At 40.2% G+C, this 23873-nt stretch overlaps 1 protein-coding gene across 8 annotated transcripts in view; it reads left to right on the top strand.

Moving 5' to 3' along the window:
* The window catches only part of Fndc1 (fibronectin type III domain containing 1), a 123335-nt gene that overhangs the window by 81458 nt on the left and 18004 nt on the right, over window positions 1-23873 (top strand). For 5 of the 8 annotated variants that reach the window (XM_087187897.1, XM_021251961.2, XM_021251962.2 and 2 more), the window contains 9 exons: window positions 208-325; window positions 1957-2144; window positions 2904-3011; window positions 6375-6560; window positions 8337-10934; window positions 12717-12817; window positions 14721-14832; window positions 15750-16247; window positions 22801-22869. In XM_087187897.1, coding sequence (XP_087044023.1) covers window positions 208-325; window positions 1957-2144; window positions 2904-3011; window positions 6375-6560; window positions 8337-10934; window positions 12717-12817; window positions 14721-14832; window positions 15750-16247; window positions 22801-22869 — 3978 coding nt within the window. Of the gene's footprint in view, window positions 1-207; window positions 326-1956; window positions 2145-2903; window positions 3012-6374; window positions 6561-8336; window positions 10935-12716; window positions 12818-14720; window positions 14833-15749; window positions 16334-22800; window positions 22870-23873 lie in introns of those variants that run through there. The other 3 variants (XM_087187896.1, XM_021251964.2, XM_021251963.2) reach the window with 3 other exon arrangements.

The following is a 23873-nucleotide window of genomic DNA, read 5'->3' as shown; positions in this document are numbered from 1 at the left end:
GATTTCTTAGGTTGTGTTAAAGAAGAGCATGAGTGGGGGCTTTTGCTTTCTAAATTTGCTTAACTCTATTCATTTCATTTTACCTACATTAAGCATAAGCAACCTAAAAGTTATATAGGGTGAATCATAGATGCTGAGAGCCAAAGGAAGTCAAGGCAGAGACTGTAGTTAGAGACAGCTGTCCTATGTGACCAACTGTCATTTCAGAAGAGGACGAACTGGATGTACCTAAAGACATCAGTGTCCGAGTTATGTCGTCCCAATCTGTGCTTGTGGCCTGGGTGGATCCTGTTTTGGAAAATCAGAAGAAAGTTGTTGCATCAAGGTATTTTTGCTTATTTCTTTGTCTTTATGTATGAGAGATGTGAGTGACTCCTTGGGAGGAGTCTTACTGAAGAGTCACAGCAGGATAGACTGTTCTGTAGAATGGTAGATGTTTGTCTAATGCCTTAACTTAGTGGTTCCTCATTAGACAGTTGTCAAACACTGAATCATTTCATGTTTAGCTTGTTTGTGACTAACAAAATGTACCTGATTTTCTCTTAGACCATGATGTGCTATTCTGCTTTTTAATACTCATTTGCAGTTGCAGTAGAAGAAAAACCAATCATAAGGTTGAAATAGTCTTTATATTAAAAAGCCATTGGTGAATATAGCCATCAAAATTTTAAGTGTTCAATGACCAAATGGTTTATATAAGCAAGAGAAAGCCAAAGATTTGGTGGCTGATAATAATACTTATTATGTATTAAATCTTGAACTTATCTGCACCCAGGAAAGGAGAATGTATTTTCAAGTGAATGGAATATATACGAAGATGTACACAAACTGCTAGCCATATCGGATATATCATTTCTTTGACTGTCTGCTAGTAAAAAAAAAGACATCTTCTCCTTCTTTTGAAAGACCTCAGAAGATTCATGGTGGTTCTCTCCTAGACATATGGTCCTCCCCCATATGCAGTATCCTGATTACTATCATCTTTGATTTCCAACATCTTGCTGAAAAACAGGGAAGGCTTGAGTCTTTTTTTAGCAGAATTGCTTTGTTAATTGGCATGGTGTGTCTTCAACTTAAGTCTTCTGACTTATTAAATATAATGGATAGCATATTTTTAATACATCAAATGCTTTCTATTGCAAACAGTCTACAAAGAAAACTTTTAAGAAGAGGGCAGTAAACAGCGTTTGGCACTTTTGGAGTGTTAAGGATGTCAGCTGTCTGAGGGTTTTGAGTATTACCCTCAATGTTTGGTTTCTCTCCAGGAAAATCACACACTGGAGTGTCTTTTACAAGCTCTACTGTCCTGCTGTGTTTGTTACACATTTTTGCTCCATTTAACGTTAATAAATCTACTTGAAACCACATTTTTCTTGCCTCCTGGACATGTAGAAATATGCCTAATTTGGCATGAAATGACTCTGTTTTGTCTTTCTTTTCTGAAGGACCAGGACACATTGGGCCAGTTGTGATCCTTAATGTCATCCCTCTCTACAGTACACACACATACACACACACACACAGAGACACACACACACACCTCTGAGAAGGTAGTTCCCTCATATGACATGTTCCATTTATATTCCTTCCCTTTGTAACTCTGCTTGATCTTTTGAGCAGTAAGACATTTTTGGTCTTGAAAAAGCACCATGCTCTGTTTTTCCTGGACTATTTTAGATACCCTTGGCTGAAACTGAGCCAATAACATAGCCAAAAGTTTAGATTTTTCTCCTTTTTTTTTTTTGGTACCAGGGCTGGAACTCAAGACCTTATGTTTGGACCTTGCGATGGCACCACTGAGCTAAATCCCCAGCCCAGATTTTTATCCTTTTTAATTTCCCAACTTACCACCAATAGTGATAAAGGAGCAAGGAAGGAAAAACAGCAAGAATTCTAGAGCTTAGTTGCAAAGAATCTGACCAACTGGATGCCTTGTTGTGTTGCATTTTCTTACAGACAGTACACTGTGCGCTATCGAGAGAAGGGGGAATCAGCCAGGTGGGATTACAAGCAGATTGGTAATAGGCGTATGATGATTGAGAACTTGATGCCAGATACCGTGTATGAGTTTGCAGTCCGCACTTCACAGGGTGAAAGAGATGGCAAATGGAGTACATCAGTCTTCCAAAGAACACCAGAGTCTGGTCTGTATTTGAAATGGACTTTGGGTTTTCTATTTGTGAATTGCTCCTAAAATCATATCTAAAGACATTTTAAGAAGCCTATGGTGACAAAGGCCAGCCTGAGCATTTTAAAAAGTCACATTAACCCTAAAATTTGCTACTGTTTCTATGTATAATACAAAGCAATTAGGATTAGGGGTTGAGTTAAAGAAAAGGTTAATTAAAGAGAGAAATAAATGCAAAGAAGTTAGGAACTGTTTTATTGTGTTCACATTTTGTCCTCTGTTGGCCTTTTCCTTTCCCTTCACATGTTGCTCTGACCTGTGTAGCATGTAGTCACTGTTGTATGAATGGATGCCCCTGGGTGATGCATAGCTATTGATATAGGGCATACTCTTCTCTCCTGAGGCTGAAGTTGTGTTGAGTCTAGAGGAGAATTTTACTCTATAACCAAGGCTACAATTCTTCTCTTTTAAACTATGCTGTTATAGTTGCATTTCTAAAACGTTGGAATTGGATTTTAATCTTCTTTGTATAGTTCAATATTTAACCTCAACAGAAATTCTGAATTCCTAACAGCATTTCCCTAGATGGGTCTAATTTTACTATATAAGTTGGTAAAAATGACATAAATCACTATACTCCACAAAAAGCAACTTTTGTCTCATATGTCATAAACATTAACACAATAACTAGGTCTTTAATAACCAATGAGCTACTATCTACCATTTACTTTTAGGATATCCATTCTAAAAAGTTTGATTCTTTGTTGTCTTACAGCTCCTACCACAGCTCCTGAAAACTTGAATGTCTGGCCAGTCAATGGCAAATCTACAGTTGTCACTGTATCTTGGGATCCATTGCCAGAGACTGAGGGGAAAGTGAAAGGTAAGAATCTCACCCCTTAAACTCTAAATTGCATTGACTCTGATAGATACTGCATCTGCTCACAGCTTTGGGGACTGAAGAAGAAAAAGGAAAGCAACATATGTAGAAGAGGTGCTAACCCCACAGCAGAGGTGATTGCATACAGGGTTTTCATTGACTAAGACTCGCTCAGGTAGTCACAAAGGTGGTTATTCTTTTCATCCTCCTATAGGCAAGGATGTTTTCAGTTGCGTGAGTGTGATATTACAGCCTTTATCCTTGTTTCCTCACTAGGAGCTTTTCACTGTGCCACTGAGACTGAGAAAGTAGGAGTTAGTGGGAACCCCATAGGAGCATAAGTGTCATTAGTGACAGCATAGATACTTTTAATGGGTTTGGAAAACCTCAAGGAATACTTTTCAGAAAATAGATTTTTTATTTGTCAGCTTTTTCTTTTATTTGGATCAAAGAATGTATGACAGTAAGATAGAAAATATACTGAGACTTTAAAATGATGAAAATAGATAAACTGTTCACAACTGGTTAAACTAAAAATAGCCTGTTGAGAATAATAAATAACACACAACTCTTTTTGTTTCAATGAAAAGCATTTAAGAAACTTTCAGAAGTCTGGAGACATACTAAAGAGTCAGATTTTTTTTTTTCCTGGCAATTACCTATGGGAATGTACCCCAATGGCAAAAAAGATGGATTGTTTATTATAGAAAGGAATATTTTTATTGTTATTAGATTTTGGGGAACAAGTTTGTCTAACATATCTAGAAATTATGAAAAGTTTGTGTAAGCTTAAAGAAATCCAGAAGATCATTACCAGTTAGTCTCATTTGAGATTTTCTTATCCGAAGATGTTAATTGAAGATGTTATTTTTTGGGAGTCACTGAACCTTAAGTTATCTTTCCTGACAAGCAGTTTGTCTTTTCGTAGAACAGTGGAATTTAAGGAAGATAGATATGGATGATATCTATGACGTGATATCAAAATATATGATGAATATTTAAATTAAAAATTTATTACAGTGAAAGAGACACTGTCATTAATCTCCATCAAAATACTTCTCCTCACTTCAAACACACTTATCCCATGTTCTTGCTACTTTCTGAAGCAGTTCTTGAAATCTTCTTTCATGTCTTTACAAGGTGTGATAAAAAATACAGTGAATCCTACTGCCCAGTACCATCCACCAGAGAGGCAGACTTGGGAAAGCATTATGGTGTGTCTTCATCCACCTTATTCACCAGATCTGGCACCATAACACTGCTGGCTCTTTCCCAAAGTTAAAATGACCACGAAAAGTGAATGTTTTGAATTGATTCAGGACATCAAGGCAGCTATGACAGTACAACCAAAGACACTTGAAATGACTTCTAGAAATGCTTCAGAAGGTGACAAAAATGATGGGATAAGTGTGCTCCAAATGAGAGAGTTTTGGCGGGAATTAGTGGCAATATGTCTTTTACTGTAATTAAAAATATTTAACATTCACTGTACTTTGTGATGATACTTTGTACACATAATGCTTTCTCATTTTCTAGTTTTTAAAGACTAGATTATGCTATTCTTCTTGCTTGTCCCTCCCATCCCCATTGGAATAAATCAGAAACAAATGAGAGAATAAATATTGAATTGGTCCCTTTGAATAACTGCTTTTATGATTTAAACTTTAGCTCTTTATGTGTTAAGTACTGATGCTGAAAACGTCTCTGAAAATGAAATAAAGACACTTTTTGGCTGACTACTATTTTAGTTTTTAAAAAGACAATTATTGCTCCTCTGGTGAATTTATTATCATCCTAGTTATTTGTTCTTTTCCTCTCCCATACCTTAGTTTATATTTATAGCTCTTTGGTGAGAAAAGCTCCTGGTTGTCAATTAAATATTGCCAGAAATAATAATAGCTACTGAAGTTTTGTATGAGAAACAATCTTGTGTCTTAACCCTGCCCAGTTTCCATAAGGTTGTGGTGCAGGGACTGAAATGCATAATTACATTGGGATACTTCTAATGCATAAAAAATATACAGTATAATAGGAAACTATACTTTGACATGGTTAAAATTTTCCAAATGCATTGAATCCATTAAAAAAATCTGAATTACAAAATTTTATAGACAGTGAGTTCTCTAAAGTCTTACTTTTGACCACCACAAATGACTAGTTTGCTCATTTGTAATGAGAAAAGAATGCTATGTTTTTCTAGAGAAATGCTACAGAAGCATTTTTGGTTGAAAGTTTTTAATTAATGTATATTTTAAAGATTAGAGACTAGGATAAAAAAGACCTCCCATACTCCTACTACTTACTTACATTTTTGTGATTCAAATTGTTTTTCTTAGATCACACATTCGTATTATTTGATATTTTGTAAATCGTAAGTTCACTGAGAGGAAAATAGGCATCATAGTTTTTAGTTAGATGTTAAAATCTTCAAAATATAACTTCGTATGTTATAATTTTAAATATGGTCAAAGAGATATTTTAGTTCCTTGAAGTGAATTTTCTATGATTTTCAAAGTTTAGAGCCAAGTGTAGTGGTGATGCCTGTAATAGCATTCTGGGAGGCTGAGTCAGGAGGATCTCATTTGAGCCCAGCCCAGCAACTTAGCAAGACCCTGTCTCCATATTTTAAAAAAATGTAACCCCAAAGGCTGGGAATGTGGCTCAATGTGAATGTCCTAGGTTTAACCCTCAAGGCTGCAAAAAGAGAAAAAAGTAAAACCAGAAAAGAATTTTAAAGGCATTATATGCTTACAGATACAGTCAATCAAAGATGGAAATATTAGACATCACACAAATCTGTTACTTAACAACTAATTTTCACGGTTTTAAATGCTGTGAAATATCAGCATATGTCAAGTAAGGACTTCTATAATTCCTAAGAGAGTGGAATTTTATGCCAAATATGGATTTTTCTGACTTAATGTACGAATACAAGTAAGCAGCTTGGTAAACCAAAACTCCTGGGGATGGCAGCAGTTATTCAGAATCAATTCCTAGTGGTTACTGCTTTTACCTTGGTTTCTTCTATTTTGGATATATCATCCTACCAAGATAGTAAATAAAGAATCAAAAGAAAAAAAAAAGGATCCGAGTAAATATTTTTGGTGAATCGTGTGAAGACTGGTGTCTTAGGTTCTGTGGGTTTAAGCAAATCGCCTGCTCATGAACCAGCCCTGTGTGGTGGCCAGAATGAGTGTGAGCGCATCTGCCGCTGCGCCCTTCTGCTCAGCTGTCCACTCGCCGTGCATTGCTGGTGTGTTAGCTTTAGTAACGCACGTTCCAGTTCATCCTGCCCACACAGTCTGTGTGCTGGACACACGACTGTTTTCAGTTTCCTCCTTCCAACTGTCTGCCAAATCATTTCAGAATACATTCTTTCATACGCCCCGGCTCTCAAACCATTCGGAGCAAAGTCCCTCACCTACTCTGGACGCACTACTTCTGCCCTCGTGGATGGTCTGCAGCCTGGGGAACGCTATCTGTTCAAAATCCGGGCCGCAAACAGGAGAGGCCCGGGGCCGCACTCCAAAGCCTTCATTGTCGCTATGCCAAGTAAGCACCTTGTATTCCTGCCTCTCTTTTCCTACCTCTTTTCATTCTCGCTATTCATTTTGTGTTACTTTGAATCACGCTCTTGGGTTAAGAACTTTGAGGTACAAAGCTTGCATATTGATTTCTAAAATATTTTTGTGGTCCTTTTAGAAATAAGTCTTCCCAAAGACTAAAATATTATTGATTGCTGATAATAATAATAATTACTACCATATCCTTATTGTATTAATTACATAAGTAAATTTGTATCACTGCTTAATGAGGGGCTTATGCTGACAGGAAGAGAACATTTCTGTAAGTGTAAGGTGACATTTTAAATTGTTAACCCTCTTCTACACAGCACTTAACCATTTCAGTTTGTACTCCATTATATCCGAGTGCGGCTTTACTCAGAAGAATCTGAATTGTCTGGTTTATCTGATTAGTATCAAAACCAACAAGTTAATAAAGATCCAATATTGGCATGGACTGTTTTTAGATCATGTTTTCTTTTCTGCTGCTCCACATTTATGCCACATACAAGCAGCTCTCCCCCTTCCATATGTGCCATGAGGACCCACAGGATATACACAGCTTTATCAGGTAACAAACTGGAATAGATGAAGTCTGCTCCTGGTGGGTCCCCTGTTGCTATAGAAATCTCTTTCCCCTTCCAGCATCCTTTCTCTCAGTCAACCCTGCTCTTAAGATGGGGTGAGAGTAAGATACATTTAATATAATATTTTGCCTAGTGCAAAAGTCTTTTAAAGTTTTATTTTGGAATTGCAAATGCATCCATTATGAAAGGGATTTTAAGAAAGAAGGAGGAAGTAAAAGGGGAACAGAGGACTCTGCAATGTCTCAAAAATTACAAATTTATTGCTCACTCCGGTCACTTGCAAGTTATATACATTCCCATGTATTCTGGAGCATAGATCACAGTATATTGTATCTGGCTTACTCATAGTTCTTGCCTGTTAAGAAAAGCTATAATACATTTGCAATACACTGTTATTTAAAAAAAATTCTGTGCAAGATTTTGCAATTACAAAATCAGTGAATTGCAATTTATTACACAGTATTCTCAGTGGACTGGTTGTAGGACCTTCCAGGATACTAAAGATCTGAGCACTAAGTGCCTCATATAAAACAATGTAGTATTTGCATATCCTATACTATAAATAATCTCTAGTTTACCATATCATATAAATTATCTCTAGTTTACTTATAATATCTGATATAATAGAAATGCTGTGTACATAACTGTTGTACTGTATTTAGGACAAAAATGACAGGGAAAAAACATCTATACATGTTCAGTACAAATGCAGTTTTTTCCCAAACATTTTTGATGGGAGTTGGTTAAAAGTGAAGATGCAGAACTGATGGATATGGAAAGTGACTGTTTCAAAGTAGTCACTTCAGAATTCCTTTGAATAGTAAGTTGTGGTATTCTATGTAGTCAATTCACATATATTTTCTAAGACCTACATCTGTTACTTAATGCAAAATATAACTTCTTAAAAAATAATGCCATAATTGAGAAAATAATTTCCAGTGTTCTTAGAAATTACAAGTGGTCAGTTATGATCATCGTTTGGAACACCTCCATACTACTGTTGTAATTACTTTGTATTGCACAGCTTTTGTTTTGTTTTTTGTTTTTGGGTGGCAGAAATTGAACTCGGGACCTTGCGATTGCAAGGCAGGCGCCGGAATCACTGAGCTAAATCCCCGGCCCATTGCATGGCTTTTGAATGTTTTCTTTAATGCTAATTCTTTAACATTCTCTTATAGCCAGTGCCAGTGAGCCTAAAGTTCAGCAGAATGCAGATCATCGGAAACCAGAGCCTTCTTCCCCTTCTTCCAAAGCTCCAGCTTCCTCAGAACACACTCATCTGCCTGGTTCTCTCCCAGGCAGAAATGTCAAGGACCCTCTCCTTGACTTGAAAAACAAAATACTGGCCAATGGTGGGGTGCTCAGAAAACCCCAGCTTCATCCTAAGAAGGCTGAAGAGTTGGATGCTCAGTCCACAGAAGTCACTGATGAGGAGGAGCTGGATTCCTTGGAGGATCCACACACATCAAACTCCCACACGCAAGACCAGAGGCGAACCCTGAGGCTACCAAGCAGATCTGGCCACTGGGTCCCAGCCTCTGGCAGGACTTCACCGAGGGCCCGAACGCCTGCATTACCCCCAAAAGAAGGCATGGATAAGCATGGCCCCTCACTGGTTGCCCACCCTCGCCCAGGGGCTGCCTCCCCTGAGGAGGCCTCCCCTGCCCACCATGAAGCCACCCAGAGCCCCTCGCCTCACTCTGATCGGGGGCCCTCTGCCAGCCCCATTGCCAATGACAGTGACTCTATGGATCGAGATGAGGAGGAGCGAGCTGCAAGCTCCCCCCATTCCAAGGCCACCACCTCCCAGCAGCTGCCTCCTAAGATCCCAGCCCAGTCCCAGCCAGCCCTGTCCCCCAGCAATGAGGCGGCTTCCAGTGACATGAGGCCCACGCACCATGGTGCAAAGCCAGCCTTGCCTGCACGCAGGACACCCCATTCTGGGGTTGTGGAGGAAGATTCCAGTGCTCCTGTCCCACCCTCAAGACTTTCTCCACCCCTCAGAGGGCCATCTCAGCTGCTGCCCATCCAACCACATCCTGGCCCTCCACTCTCTAGCGGCTGGAAGGACGGTCACTCCCACACACCCTCACAGTCTACCCTGTCTGCCGAGGACTCTTCCCATCTCTCTTCCAGGACAGAGGTCTCTGAGAGAGGGCATGCTTCTGACGGCAGGGGCCCCAGTGACAGGAATGCAGAGGACCCTGCGAGGCAGGCTGAGGCCACTGTCCCCTCCCCAAGGGCCCGGCCTGCCTCTGGACACTTCAGTTTGCTCAGGAACAGGCCCTTCGCTGCCAATGGCAGGTTTCCAAACAGGTTCCTCAATGGCCGAGGACCACGGCTGCAGCCCTCCAGCTCCCCTCAGTCCACCATGGCCTCCCGAGCCCTCCCCAAGGTCCATTCCCAGTCAGGTTCCCATCCTAGGCTTGGGTCAGGTATCCATGGAGACAGGGAGGACGAGAAGCCACTTCCTGCCACTGTGATCAATGACCACAGGACTTCCTCACCCAGGCAGCCCCCCTCTGGAGGCTGGGACTCTTCAAGAAGAGGCCCCCAGAGAGGGGCCAGCTTGTTCAGGAAAGAGGCTGTCCCAGAGAACCCCAAACCTGTGGGGACAGATGTACATTCTTTGGACAAATCCCCCTCTCCGACCTTCAGGGCACAGGATGTTGAACAAAGCACAGACTTGGAGGTGGAGGAGCATTCTCCCAAAACTCAGCTAGTGTCCGCGGGGAGCCAGCTGTCCCCTGCCCGTCCTCCAGCAAGGACTCAGCCCTACCCCGGGGCCAGTGTGCCTAGAAGGATGGCCCCTGGCCGGGTCCCGCAAAATCAGCCCCTTGCACCGGTTTCCACTTCCCAGCACCAGCATCCGGGTGGCCTCCAGAGCAAGGATGCTGATCGCTCCCTTTCCCAGCCTAAACTCGCGCTGGCTCCGGCCGGACGTCCCCGCCCCACGACGCTGGGCGGTGCTCACTCCTCAGATCCGTTCGTAGGGAGCTCGGGAGGGGTGCTCCGCCCGGCTCCCCAGGGCCAGGCCCAGAGTTCCCAGAGCAGCTATGAGGACAACAGCACAGAAGTAGAGGCCCAAGATGTCCGCGACCCCATGCACACCACCCACCCCAAGGATGCCACCCCATCCCTGTCCAAGTACCATCAAGTGGTGTCTCCGGCAGGGACCAGCCAGGACAGACCCCAGCGTGGCCATGCAGGCGCATCCCAGAGGCCCGGCAGCCCCCAGCCCCGCGTCCGGGTCCCAGGCAGGGCCGGGGCGCAGGTCACACTTGGAAAAGAGCCTCCTTCCAAGCGGCCACTGCCCTCCAAATCTCTGCAGTCAGTCTCCACCGAGGAGGAGGAAGAGGAGGGCCCGGAAATTCTAAAAGGAGAAAAGGAGGACCCTCTGTCTTCCTCTGTTCCAAAGTGGCTTTCTTCCTCCACTCCCAGGGGCAGCAAATACTCAGATGGGAGCCTCACCAAGGACAGGCCTACCATTGTACTGGCTCCCAGAGCGGGGAGCTCCACGCCGGAAGAGGGCGCCACCCCGGGAAAGCGACTTCTGGGCAGCCTCCCAAGAGCCTCACACCTCCCTACCAGACACCCTCCTCGAAGTCCTGCCACCCTGAGTCCCAGCGTGAGCACCCCTTCCTGGCCACAATATGCCACTCGCGCCCCTCCAAGTGACTATTCCACCACACCGATGCTGTCCTTGAGACAGCGGATGCAGCGCAGATTTCGCATTCCTGGCTCACGCCAGCCTGCGAGGCCCTCTTACGCACAAGGTAATAGATTTTAAAAAACAGCAGCTCCTCTGCCCCGGTTTGCGGGGGGGGGGGGTGATGTTCAGTAGTGTTCACGGCAATTCCTGAGAGGTTTTTAATTTAATTTAATTTAAAAATTTTATTTTATTTTATTGCATTTTATTGCATCTAACTACATCCAAGCACTGTGTTTAGAGCTTTCCAGGTGCAAAACATAATTTCATCCTTTTAAACTGTCTCGTAGGATTTGCCTTGTTTTTCAAATGAGAAAGCTGGGACTCAGGGATCTGAGCTGCTTGCTTGAAGTGAGACTGCTATGAAATGTCTGAGCTCCAATTCCAGTTCCAAATACTAATTCCACAATTCTCTGACATTCTGTTATCCCATGTTGCCTCTCTGGATCCCTTAACACATGCTCTTAACCTGTGAAAATGTGTCACAACCACGAAATTCTTTTCATGTGTTTACTTGCCAGCATATGGTTAAGCAATAAGCAACAACAAATTAGAAGTGTATGTAGGCTTATTTTGTTCTTGTATTCTATATACAAAACTCTCAACCAAACATACCACAGGACAAATTCAGATGTCTAGGATTTGAATTACTCAGACATTGCAACCAGTAAATGTTGTCTAAAACCTCCGTAGCTTTAGTGTATGCTAAAGACAATTGTCACCCAGAGGAGTCAGGCAGATATGTGCCTCGTATTTCCGTAACGTAAAAGAATATAGACCTTAGATCCTGCCCTGGAGCCCACCTAGGCCCAGCCAAGTAGTCTCCAGGGCAGGATCTAAGGTATTTAGCATAAAATTGCATTTAAACTTGAACTCTCCTTGAATGTAATTGGGGCTTCCCAGAATATTCTTGAATGAATGTACTAGTATTCGTTAATCTGTACAATACTTTTGTCATTTTAGCCAAATGCAAAGACAGAATAATGCCCCACATTGAGGACAGTTTTCCATTAAGAATGACTTTTAAAGCAAAATTAAGATGCTGATAATAGAAGTAAAATTCAGTATTCCCCTGTAGATAGTAGATAGTATTCCCCTGTAGATAGTACATAATGAATGGGTAAATTCAGGAGGGAGAGAAATAGGTCTTCAACCTGCAAGACAGCTGTCAGAAAACTCAAGCACTTTTAGCAGCCTGTGAGGTTGAACCCCACTGAGTGCTCCTATCTGAGGCCTTGGGAGACTGTGTCTGAGGGGAGAGGTGGAGGCAGACAGAAACAACAACTTAAAGGGCAGCTGCTGCACCTCCTACTTCCTGTCTTGGTAAATACTTCCCAGTCAGCACCAGAGTTCAAGCTTTGAGACAACATTGGCATTTATACTTGCCAAGTGGTGATTGGCAGCCGAGTCAGCTAGAAATAGTTGTCCTGTTTGGTATAATATGCCAACAAAAGCAGGATTCCATTTAGTACATTTTGGAGACAACTTTTTCTTCTCTTCTAATCACCCCTCCCCCTCCAGCTTCAAGTTAGCTAAAATAAAGCTAAGCTACTAAGGTCTTTAACTCTGTATGGCAAATTTACTTATGCAGCACATTCTCATTACCCACATATTGTTAGAAAACTGTGACTTTACTGTACTTTTAGTAAACATTCTTATTTACCATGTAGAAATCACACTGTAAGATTATTGTTACTTAACATATAGGAGCTACTGGTATAGTAGTGTTTAGTAATTGTTTGATGTAATGTGTTACAACTTTTGGTTTGGAATAAAGTCAACAGTCCAAGAATGTTGAATTTACCAGGTTCTGTTATGTTTTAAACTTTTAAATTTTTGTACTGTATAGGTTATAACGGCAGATCCAATGTAGAAGGGAAAGTACTTCCTGGTAGTAATGGGAAACCGAGTGGACAAAGGATTATCAATGGCCCTCAAGGAACAAAGTGGGTAGGGTAAACTTCTTTACACATTTCAGTTGTTGGAGAGAAAAATGATAAATACTGTGTACCAGTAAACCAAGTGGTCTTATTTCCTTTTCTTCTCTACTTTTAACCACATGAAGATACTTCAATATGGTTTCTTTTAAGGCTCAGAAAATGTTTAGTTCTCATCAGTAACTACTGTGATATTCTCACAGCTGATCAATGAGGCCTGGGCCTGATTTCCATTTGTCTTGATGGGTAGGAAGTTCAAACAAAAGTGTGGCCCGACCATTGCAGATATACAGAGTCTGATGGATGGCCTCTCAAATGAATTTAAGTTTTTTCTGCTCTCCTACCTTTATTTGATTTGTATTTTAGCTTATTATTTGATTAAACATTGAATGCAGTTTTGCTAGTTTTCTCAAATCTTTTATAAAAGGAAGCAGGGTAAAAACAAATAAAAATCTGTGAATCAAATAGGCAATTTTTTATTATATTACCTTTGAAATCATCCAACATTTGTTTGATTAAAATTAAAAATATGCAATAGTACTTTAAGTATGTTTAAACAAAATGACTTTTAAAACCCCTGCCTGAGAGTAAGATAAATGTTTAGGTGATTATCATGAGTTGAGGGTAATGGATAGAATGCAATATTCAGGGACTGAAAATATTCTTTCAAAGAATAGAAAGTAATTCATAATGGAATTCTCAGTCAAAACTTTCCATTTGTAATGGCAAGGTTCAGGAAAACATATCAATAAATTTCATGAAAATTTTAATCATCGTGTTAAGATGAAGTTTACCATTTCTCAAAGGAACAGAAATTCATAGTAGGTAGAATGCAAATTAAAACAGAATATCTTTGCAAACAATTGTAAATTGAAGCAATATCGAATGGATTTCAAAAGTTATATTTATATAGATAAATTGTATTTTTATTACCAAAGTAGCACCCAACAAAATGGCCTGCTGACAGGACTTCCTCCCATGACCTGATCGTGCAGCGCAGTGGGATTCAAACATGAGCCAGCTTCGAGCTGCTGTCAAATCAGACCTGGGGTCAGATGGGGTGATTTGTGTATCTGATGAGTGGCCAGGTGATGGGGAGGCTGTTTTTCTGGACCACGAATGGAGAACCGCCAATGAACATCACGAGGTTCTTCCTTCTTAGAGATAATAATAATGTTTTCCCAAGTTTCATCGAATATGACATTTTACTGTATTAGGCAACATTATTAAAATTAGATTGTTTTAAATTTAATAATCAAATCATAATTTGATTTTAAACTTACAAAGTAAAATGCAAACACTGTATGTTTTTAAGCACTAGCAATACATGTTCACCAGAAGAAGTTAAATACTTCAGAAATATGTGAAAAGGAAAATAAGCATCCACTGTCCCAACCCATTCTTCAACGATAACCACTATTTGCAGTTTGGAGTGTGTTCTTCCATAATTATTTTCTCTGCAATTTTAAGCTTATATGCAAATATGAGTATATATTTGTTGTTGCAAAATAATAAGTCCTATAATCTAGGAACACATTAGTATAGGTCAGTATATCCTTTTTATTGCCTGTGTACAAGCCATGATGTGTTTACTCTCTCCTCTCACTTGATGGATCCTTAGGCTGTGTCCTACTTTTGAGCGTTAGATCCATTTTACTAATCGCTAAAAATATTTTGAGGATCTTTTATGTACTTGAAAAACTTAAAAACATGTTATATGGGTAAACAGTTATCATATGAAATGACTGTTTTACCCTTTATTTTTAAAACTTTGCAATTAATACTGACAAAAAGAATGTTTCTCACTCACATTATGGTTATCTTCTGTGGGAAGCTTCATGCATATGTATAAGTAGCTGGAATACTGTGATCATTTAAAAATGTCCAATATATTCTTTATCTGTGTCATGGTTTAGGTTGTGGATTTTGATCGTGAGTTAGTGTTGAATGCAGAAGGGAGATACCTCCAAGATTCACATGGAAATCCTCTCCGAGTGAAACTGGGAGGAGATGGTCGCACCATTGTGGGTAAGCAAGAATAGTTTTTAAGGAACAAAGTTGTACTGAATCAGCTGCAAAATAACAAATGTCCTCCTCCTCCTCCTCCTCCTCCTCCTCCACCTCCTCCTCCTCACTTTAATGGTTGCTCTTGATCCATTTACTTTCAGCCATATAGGAAGAAGATCCTCAAAAGAGGCAGAACTCAGCATTTCCCTCCCATAACTTTAGCTATACTTTCCCTGAAGACAATACTCTCTAGAAATGTGTTTATTCTTGAAACTGGCCATTTAAAGCAGGGAGTCTGAAAATTATGGCCACATCCTATGTACTGACTGTTTTTGTAAGCCTGTGAACTCAGAATAGGTTTTATATTTTTAAATGATTGGGAAAAAAGGTTATCTTGGACATATGATAATTGTAGGAAATTTGCACTTCAGTATCCATATACAAAAATTATGAATCACAAAGATTTGTTATGTATCATGTAACTCATTTGTTATATATTGTTTATATATTGTCTGTCTATTATTTTTTTGCCCCACAAGGGCCGAGTCAGGTATAATGGCAACAGAGACCATCTGGCCTCTTAAAGCTTAAAATATTTACCCTCTGGGCCTTTACATGAAAAGTCTGCCATCCTTGGTCCAAAATAACAGTTGTCTTCCTTAGGAGTAGGAATAAGATAAAAGAAGGAATTACTTCCCTTAGTAGACAGTTTTCTGGGAAAATGGAGCACACTGATGAAAGATTTCTGTATCTGTGCAAGGAATATTAAGCCCAGAAAATTCTAGGTAGCAGTAGATATTACTATCTCAGCTAATATACTTACATCACTCCTTTGCATTTTACTTTACATCAGCTTTGAGAAGACACATTCCATTGGTTTTTTATTTCCTCTGGATCAATTCACCTTGTTGCATAGCTCTTGATTGATTTTGTTTCAGATCTGGGAGGAACACCTGTGATCAGTCCTGATGGTCTCCCCCTCTTCGGGCAGGGGCGACATGGCAAACCCCTGGCCAGTGCCCCAGATAAGCCCATCTTGAGCCTTGGAGGAAAGCCTCTGGTGGGCCTGGAGGTCATCAAAACAACCACCCTTCCCCCCACCACAACCACGCGGCCTACCACAACCACAACCACTGTGCCTACCACTACCTCTCCTCGACCCACAAGGGCCACCACCCGTCGCACAACCACCACCCGTCGCACGACCACCACCCGCCGCACAACCACTGCCCGCCACACGACCACCACTCAACGCACAACCACAACCACTCGCCCAACGACTACAGTCCGAACTACTATGCAGACAACTACCACCACCACCCCTGAACCCACCACCCCCATCCCCACCTGTCCCCCTGGGACCCTGGGACATCTTGATGATGATGGCAACCTGATAATGGGCTCTAATGGCATCCCAGAGTGCTACCCTGAAGAAGGTAACCAGCTTTGTTCAATGGTAACCCAATCCACTTAACTAGTTTGCTGCGTTTCAGAAGAGGGAGGCCAAGCCTGCAGGAGAGGGGTAAGTAATGTGCATAGGAAAACAGTAGTTAGAGGCGGCTGTAATTCCTACAGATTTGACAGTATTGTGTTACAATCAGGGTTGTTAGATTTAGCAAGTAAGAAATATTACACGGAACATAACTATACAAAAATTATCTTGTTGCTTATCTAAAATTCAAGTTTAATTGGGTACCCTGTGTTTTATGTGGCAGCCCTTATCACAACCCAAGGCAGAAATTTAGCCAACACTTGTGACATAATTGGTTCAGTTAACGTTTCCTAAAGTATTTCCCGTTGGATATTAGTAGATTAGTGGTTGTTATGTTTTTTAAAAAAGAAAAAAAAAGATTCTGTGATTAACTGTCTGATTTAAACAAGGTTTGATACATTTCTTACTGTTGGATCATTGAATATTCTCGTTTTGAATCTCCAAGAAAAGCAGTGTTTGACTGATGAACACCCTGATCAGCCTTCTTTTTGAAAAATTCCAAGCCTCAAGTGGTTAGGCCTCCCATAGGAACTTGAGCTTTCCATAGGGTAAGAAGTGCACCATTTTCCCTGCTTTGCTGTACTTGATCTGGGCCATCCAGCCGTGGTGGATGTCTGTCTGTCTTACTGCTGGGAACAGCTTCTTCTCTGTAAAGAATGGGAGCTAGAACAGGCTCACCCAGGTTATGGGAGAGCTGATGTGTCATCAACATCCTTTCTGCTCAGGCCCCTGTTCAAACTCCTTTGGAAGACGCCAGCCTAGGTCTGCAGCAGGCACGGTGGAGATAAATTCATCTTCTTTGCATGGGAAAATGCCAACTAAACAGGAAAACTTTACATATCTAACAAGTTCACACCAAAGCATATGCAAATGTATACGGAAGGAGAGTGGAGACAAATTCATCTTCTTTGCATGGAAAAATGCCTAATAAACAGCAAAACTTTACATATCTAAAGAGTTCACACCAGAGCATAAGGAAGCGTGTACAGAAGGAGAGGACCATTGGGAAGACTTTTAACGCTATTTATCCAGTGAGTACACATTTGAATTTACCACTGTATTTCTAGTATTAGGGTGACTTCTTTCTTCTGCGTACATTAATGTGTTTATTTTTAAACATAGAAGTATAATTAAAATAGATAATTTAATAATTGATTGTAAAGAAAAGTGATTATTTTAGATTTGATTTTGATTACGGTTGTTACTTTGCTTTGCTTTAAGCCCTGTAATTCTTTTCATATGCTTTTTATTTTGGGACTTTAATTTGACATGAAAGTCAATATTTTTCATGGTATTTGTGTCTCTTTTCTTTGCAAATCATGATCAATGTCTCATGTCTCTATAAATATATAAATATTTTTACATATAATATGTAAATGTATAAAAATAAATACATTATATAAAAATATATAAATTATTTACTTAAATATATAAAAATATATATACTTACTTATATTTATTCTTCAGATAATCTAATCCAAGCTAAAGAATAATTTTCTTCCAGGAAGCCCTTTGAAAAAGTATAAATTAATACAAAGTCTTGGGCTAAAATATTAAATTTGGGGCAGCAACATATCATCAATATGCTAATGTACTATATATGTTATTTTAAAAATACTTCTGTTTCACCACCTGCTGCGTAAGCGCAAGGACCTAAGTTCGATCCCCAGTACCCAAAAAACCCAAAAAAACAAAACTTCTGTATGGCCTATCTTCTTATTTCTGTTATTTCATTAACAATTTTATTAAACATTTTTTCCTTGCATTAATTCTGGTTCATATATAGAAAGATGCACATATTCATTCTGCACAACTGCTTGAGTTTGGGGATGAGAATACACTTGTTAATTCATCACCACCATCAAGGCCACAGACATCTTACCTTCTGTCTCCTTTAATTGTTAGTATTATTCTTTTCTTTTTTTCTCTCCATCTCATTTCTTGGAGTTGCTTTTTTCTCCCCATCTCTAAATTTGCCCTACTGTCCTAATATTCAAATATTATCCTTTTTTGGCTTCCTTACATCAGCCTCAACTCACCTCCTCCCTAAATAGTCACCTCAACACACCTTTAGTGAAGGCAACTATGAGCTAGACATTTGTGAATGCACAGTGTAGTCTCTGCTTCATTCGTTGTTAGATGTGGCACTTTAGGATTAATGAATGAGAGAGCTAAAGGAAGTACATATCTAGTATGGAATCAGGTTCTAAAGATAGCTTGAGATTTGAAAATCAGAGTCAAATTGCTTTAGAAAGCTGTAAAATACATTTGCTGTTTCTTGGTTGAATGCCCTGTAAGTGGCCTTGATATGCAAAAGTTCTTTTTGTGAATGCTATAATGATATACAGAGCAGAGAGAAGATCTCAGTGAGGCTTGGGTATCAGCTAAGGCAGGTCTCCCCCAACATATAACCTACAGAATCACCTTCGCGCCATTCCCCCTCACTGGCTCTACCTCTTGTGTTTGTGTTTCTCTCCTGCACTTTCTTTGCTTGTATGGACTATAGTTCAGTATTTTCACAAATGCTGGAACCCCATGTGTACACAACCAGGATCTGACAAGCAGCATCTTGGGTGTGGCACTTTCCAGCCCAGCATCTTGAAGTGTTTGTTGTTGGAGTGATTATGATTTGGAACCTGCATTAGTGATCAGTGTTGAGTTCAGTGAGGGTCCCTTCCAAGTCCCCTATTTCCCCCCACTTCTAGTTGACCATTCTATTCCATTTGCAAAGTCTTAACATTTTGTTTATATCCCTCCAGTTTTAAAGATAGCTTTTCAAATTTCAAAGCGTTACTCTGTAGTTAAATCATGCCCTCCTCCCTTCTTTAAAAACTGTCTTCAAATAATGTTCTGGGAATACCCTTGGGCTGTTCAGTGATTCCAGAATTCAAATAGTAGTTATGCATACTTCCTCATTGGTTATGGATGCCATACTTTCCTGTAGGCACAGATGCACATTATATGCCTGTTTCCTGTGTATTATTGCATTTTTCCACTCTTTTACATGCACCCACATGCGCGCGCGCACACACACACAATTTTTTTTTCTTGACTTCTCCATTCAATAATAAGCTCCTTGTTGCCAAGATAGTGCCTTCTGCTTCATCTCTAGATCCTTATGTGTCTTAGTCACTTCTCCCTCACTGGGATAAAATACCCCAAACCCACAATTTAAAGGAGGAGAGGTTTATTTTGGCTCATGGTATTTAGATGATCTGGTCCATAGTTGGCTGACTCCAAAGCAGGAAGGGCATAGTGGAAAGGTCTGGTGGAGGAAAGCTTCTCATGTCATGGTGGCCAGAAGCAGAGAGAGAAAGGAGGAGCCTGGGAGGGAGATGTACCCTTCCAGGTCATGCCACCAATGGCCCACTTATTCCAACCAAACCCCAATTCCTAGCAATATACTGAGCTCTGAACTCTTCAGTGGATTAATCTACTGATAAATATAACCCCACAATGCAGTCATCCTTCAAAAGCCCAACCTCTGAACACATGGGCCTTTTAGGGGATACCCTAGATCTAAACCATCATATCATAGCACATAACTATGCATCTTTCTTTGAATGTCTACATAGTATCTTGAGATGTATGCATTCTCCATTTTCTACCTGGGAAGTAAAAGCAGTCACCTTTGTTTTTCAGATTCTGTCTCTACAGTAGATCTGATGAGATTACATGTATCTGGAAATGTTAAGAGCCAGCTGAACATTCAAGAATTTGTAACAGGACCTCATTGCATGTTGGACAGAAATATCAGTCATTATGGAAAGCAGTCCTGCCCTGACACTGCTCCCTCTCCTGACAGAAAATATAGAAAGAATAACTGAAATTCACATGAGCTGGAATCACTACAGAACATGGAAATATGCCTGAGTCCCAATGGCTGTCATTTACCTCCTCTCTCTACACTTCTTCAGAGAACAAATGTTTTTGCCTAAGTTTTGAACATCTCTGGAGTTTAATCTCTAATTCTTTAGTTATTTGACTCATGTTTTTCGTGACCATGGATAAACTACTGAAGAGAATATGCTACACTACCATGGTGAATGACTGGCAACTACTTTTACATGAAGAAGTTCAAGTTTTGGATGTGGATGTGAGATGACTTATGTCCAGTTTAACAAAGTTCCAAATCGTTCAGAGTGGCATTCAGATGGAAGTTACTTTTATTTGGAGTCCAGATGGTGTTAGTTCAGAAAAATTTCCCTGAGTTTATTCAGTCTTTAAATAAAAAAGCATTAAGTCACTGAGTAGGAAGTTCTCTTATGCCAGAGGACTAGGCTGTCACCGACCTGAAGAAATTATCTTGGTTTGCAGATAAAAGCATCATTCCTGTGACCTACTGCATGTACAATTTCAATATACCCTTCACACCAGGAGTCCATGATAAAAGAAAACATAGTTCTCTTTTTCTTGCTCACCTGGAATGCAAAAGTTATGGAATTTATTCATTTTTGACCTGGATAAATATAATGAAAGAAATGAAAATGAACTGATAATCAGGAAAAGTTAAGAATATGTCCCCCAAAAGTTCAATTGGCAAGGGAAAGAATAGAGTATTCCAGGAACCAATGGCAAAATAACCCCAAATTTTAGTGGACATGAACCTGAAAATGAATTGAACAGGCCCAAAAATAATTTGTCTTGGACTCAGACATCTTGACATTGGAGTGACCTACAGAAGAATTGAGTTTGGTAGTATTTTGTTGAAGGCTGGATAAGCTACAACTTGCAGCTTAACACAAGTTAACATTCACTGGTCCCAACATAATGGGCTGGTTTAGCACCTCAAGGATGGGCAGGTGCTGGGATGTGTCAGAAGCCTCTGAGCGGTGGCTGATCGTGCTTAATCTGCACAGGCACTGAGCAGAAAACTCGAAATCCCACTGTGCTGCACTGCTGGATTTTGTTTTATCACCGTAATGTTCATGGTGTTTATTACACTGGGCTCCAAAAAGGCTGGTAGAAATATTGCATTGGACTATCTCTGGGAAATGATCAGTGATTTCCTAACAATGAAAAATGTCAGAATTGGTGCATAAGATTTTTTTGGTGAAGGGAGTTTATATACCTTCTACTTCATCTCACCGTGGGATAACTCTAATCGAACATCTTTCAGGTTTATAAACAACTGGATTGATTACTTTAACTTTTAAAAAGGAGAGGCAGTTTTATGAAGTGTAAAGTACATAGTCTCGTAAGTCCAAATTCTGTCATTCACCAACTTCACCAACAGACTTGTTGTAATTCCTCTTTGACCCTTGGTGTCTTTGCCTGAGAAGTGGGTGTCATAAGCCTGACATCTCTCAAGGCTATTTTGTGAGGATGAACTCAACTAGTATATACATAAAAGTATCCAGTGTGCAGAAGGCATCCAATAAATTGTAGGTCCTTTTACTATCCCCTCTATAACCACTTAAGAGAACATTTTTTTAGAGTACCTGTGAGCTTCATTTTGACTTCAAGATTTTATCAACCATGGAGAGATGTTCTTCTTTTTATAGCTGCATCTATATTCCCCAAGTATAGAAATAATGCAATTGCTTCTATCACTCCTTGTAAAAAGATTACTGCCTAAAGTACCCAGATAATGGAGCCAAAATGCCTTCTTTTCCTTTAATAATTTGGCTTTCTTTACCTCATGTTCCTCATGCCCAAAATATCAGTTCAGTTATTAAGGGAACTTTAATAATAATTGTCATAATTAGGTTTCCTGGAAGTCAGAAAATCTCATGTAACATTCTACAAGTTGCCTGAAAGTATAATTCTGTAATCATACTAGGTCTAGTGGTTAGTAAAGCCCAAGCTTTCTGAAAAAGAAATTTCTAATCACTGGCATATCCTTTCCAAAGTTCATATACAAGTTAAGGAATCTAATTAGTACTTATTTAGCTCCTGAGTTGGAGAGAGAGGCTGGGAGGTTAAAAGAGAAGCACAGGAAACTTGATTGGTACAGTTTGCCAAAGCAGAGAGTAGAAGAGCAGGAAATTGCCCTGCTTCTAGAATATTTCAGAAGCAAAATTGAAGGGTGCAGAGAAGGGAGGTTGATGCACAGGAGCTCACAGGTGAAAGGAGTGGTGTCACCATCCTAAGTGCCAGCTTCTCTCTCTCCACAGCTTTCTGAGCATGTGTGTGTGAGTCCAGACTGTGGCATAGTGGCCATGCGGTGCCTCAGCGTCCAGTGCTGTGGGCAAGGGGGCAGGGGGCCAAGGTGGCAGCAAGGGTGGCAAGAGGGCTCTGAGTCTGGGAGCACCAATCAGTGAGGTGTTTGTTCCTGGTCAGAAGGGTTCTTGTATTGTCCTCTTCTGACCCAAAGGAAGTAGGGCCTGGGCTCCATCTCAATGTTCTGGAAAACTGAGGAGATGCTGGCCTTGGTGGTTTGTTTCCATGATCCACTGAGGGTGAATGAATCATTATTCCCTGGGACTGGAGCCCTGAGGAGCACTGAGAAGAACCTCATGCATCTGATGATCATCCCTTCCCTCTTCCCTCCCTAGATGAATTCTCAGGCCTGGAGACAGACACAGCCATACCCACAGAGGAGGCCTATGTCATATATGATGAAGGTAAGAGCTGCCTTCAGATACTTAGACACCTTTCCTGATGTACGGCAGGATCTTATTTTAATTACTGTGTCATGATCTTGATAATAGTTTCTTTCAGGGATGGTGCAGAGGAAGGAGGTTCTGACTTCCTCCTTCCAAGTCACCCCCTAATGCATATTTGATCTAAGAAAAACAGTATGCCTGGTATGCAAATGTAGCTTCTCAACAAGTTTCTGGAGTTCTTACTCCTAGACTTCTCCTCTAAAGAGATTCTGGTGCTGTTCCCCCACCTCTATTTGTAAAAAATGCAATTATTCTGACCTCCTCAAGTTCAGCCCTTCTGTTTCTCACTCTTTTCGCTTTGTTTCTAACTGTATATAAAAATGTGATGTTGTAGATTTGATTTCTTACAACAGAATCTTTTCAAGTAAAGGTAAGATTAAGAATGCATCTGAATAACGTCTGGAACAGTCTCTAATAGTTCAACTAATTCCACTGCTATTCTTAGAACCCTGGGGCGCTGTGCTTTATAAGTTGCTTCTGCAGTTGAAAAGTTAGGCGGGAATCTTGTCCCCACTCCATGCGGGGGCTTTGACAGCAGGGCTTTGAATATTCTCCGGAAGTACTTTGCCTTGCCACAGCCATCTGATTATCTTACATCACAACTGTGTGAATAATGTCACCTTTGATACTTTATTTATTCACGATGAACTTTGATATAGTGTTTTAATCCCATGAATTTGCAAACAAAAACTGACTTAAAAGAAAAACAGATGTTAGGAAGCAAAGGAAGACTTCTTAACACCTTGGAAAGCATTAAGTGTCTTTCTTATTATCCTTGAACAGTTGAAAGAGGGGCAGTGTTTTCTCTTTTTTTTAATATGTTAAGAAGATAAATTCTCTCACATTCTCTTCACAGCATTGATTCTACTTTTTCCCACAGAGTAAAGTGCATCCACAGAAGATAGATTTTTAAAAATTGAAGTTTATTTTCTGATGTGACCTTTTATGGCTCTAAAAGGGAA

The sequence above is a fragment of the Heterocephalus glaber genome, unplaced genomic scaffold (assembly GCF_053883595.1).
Source record: "Heterocephalus glaber isolate CG9 unplaced genomic scaffold, H.glaber_assembly_v1.0 deba00001523, whole genome shotgun sequence".
In the NCBI taxonomy this organism is placed as follows: domain Eukaryota; kingdom Metazoa; phylum Chordata; class Mammalia; order Rodentia; family Bathyergidae; genus Heterocephalus; species Heterocephalus glaber.
This window is presented reverse-complemented; position numbering and strand designations above follow the sequence as displayed.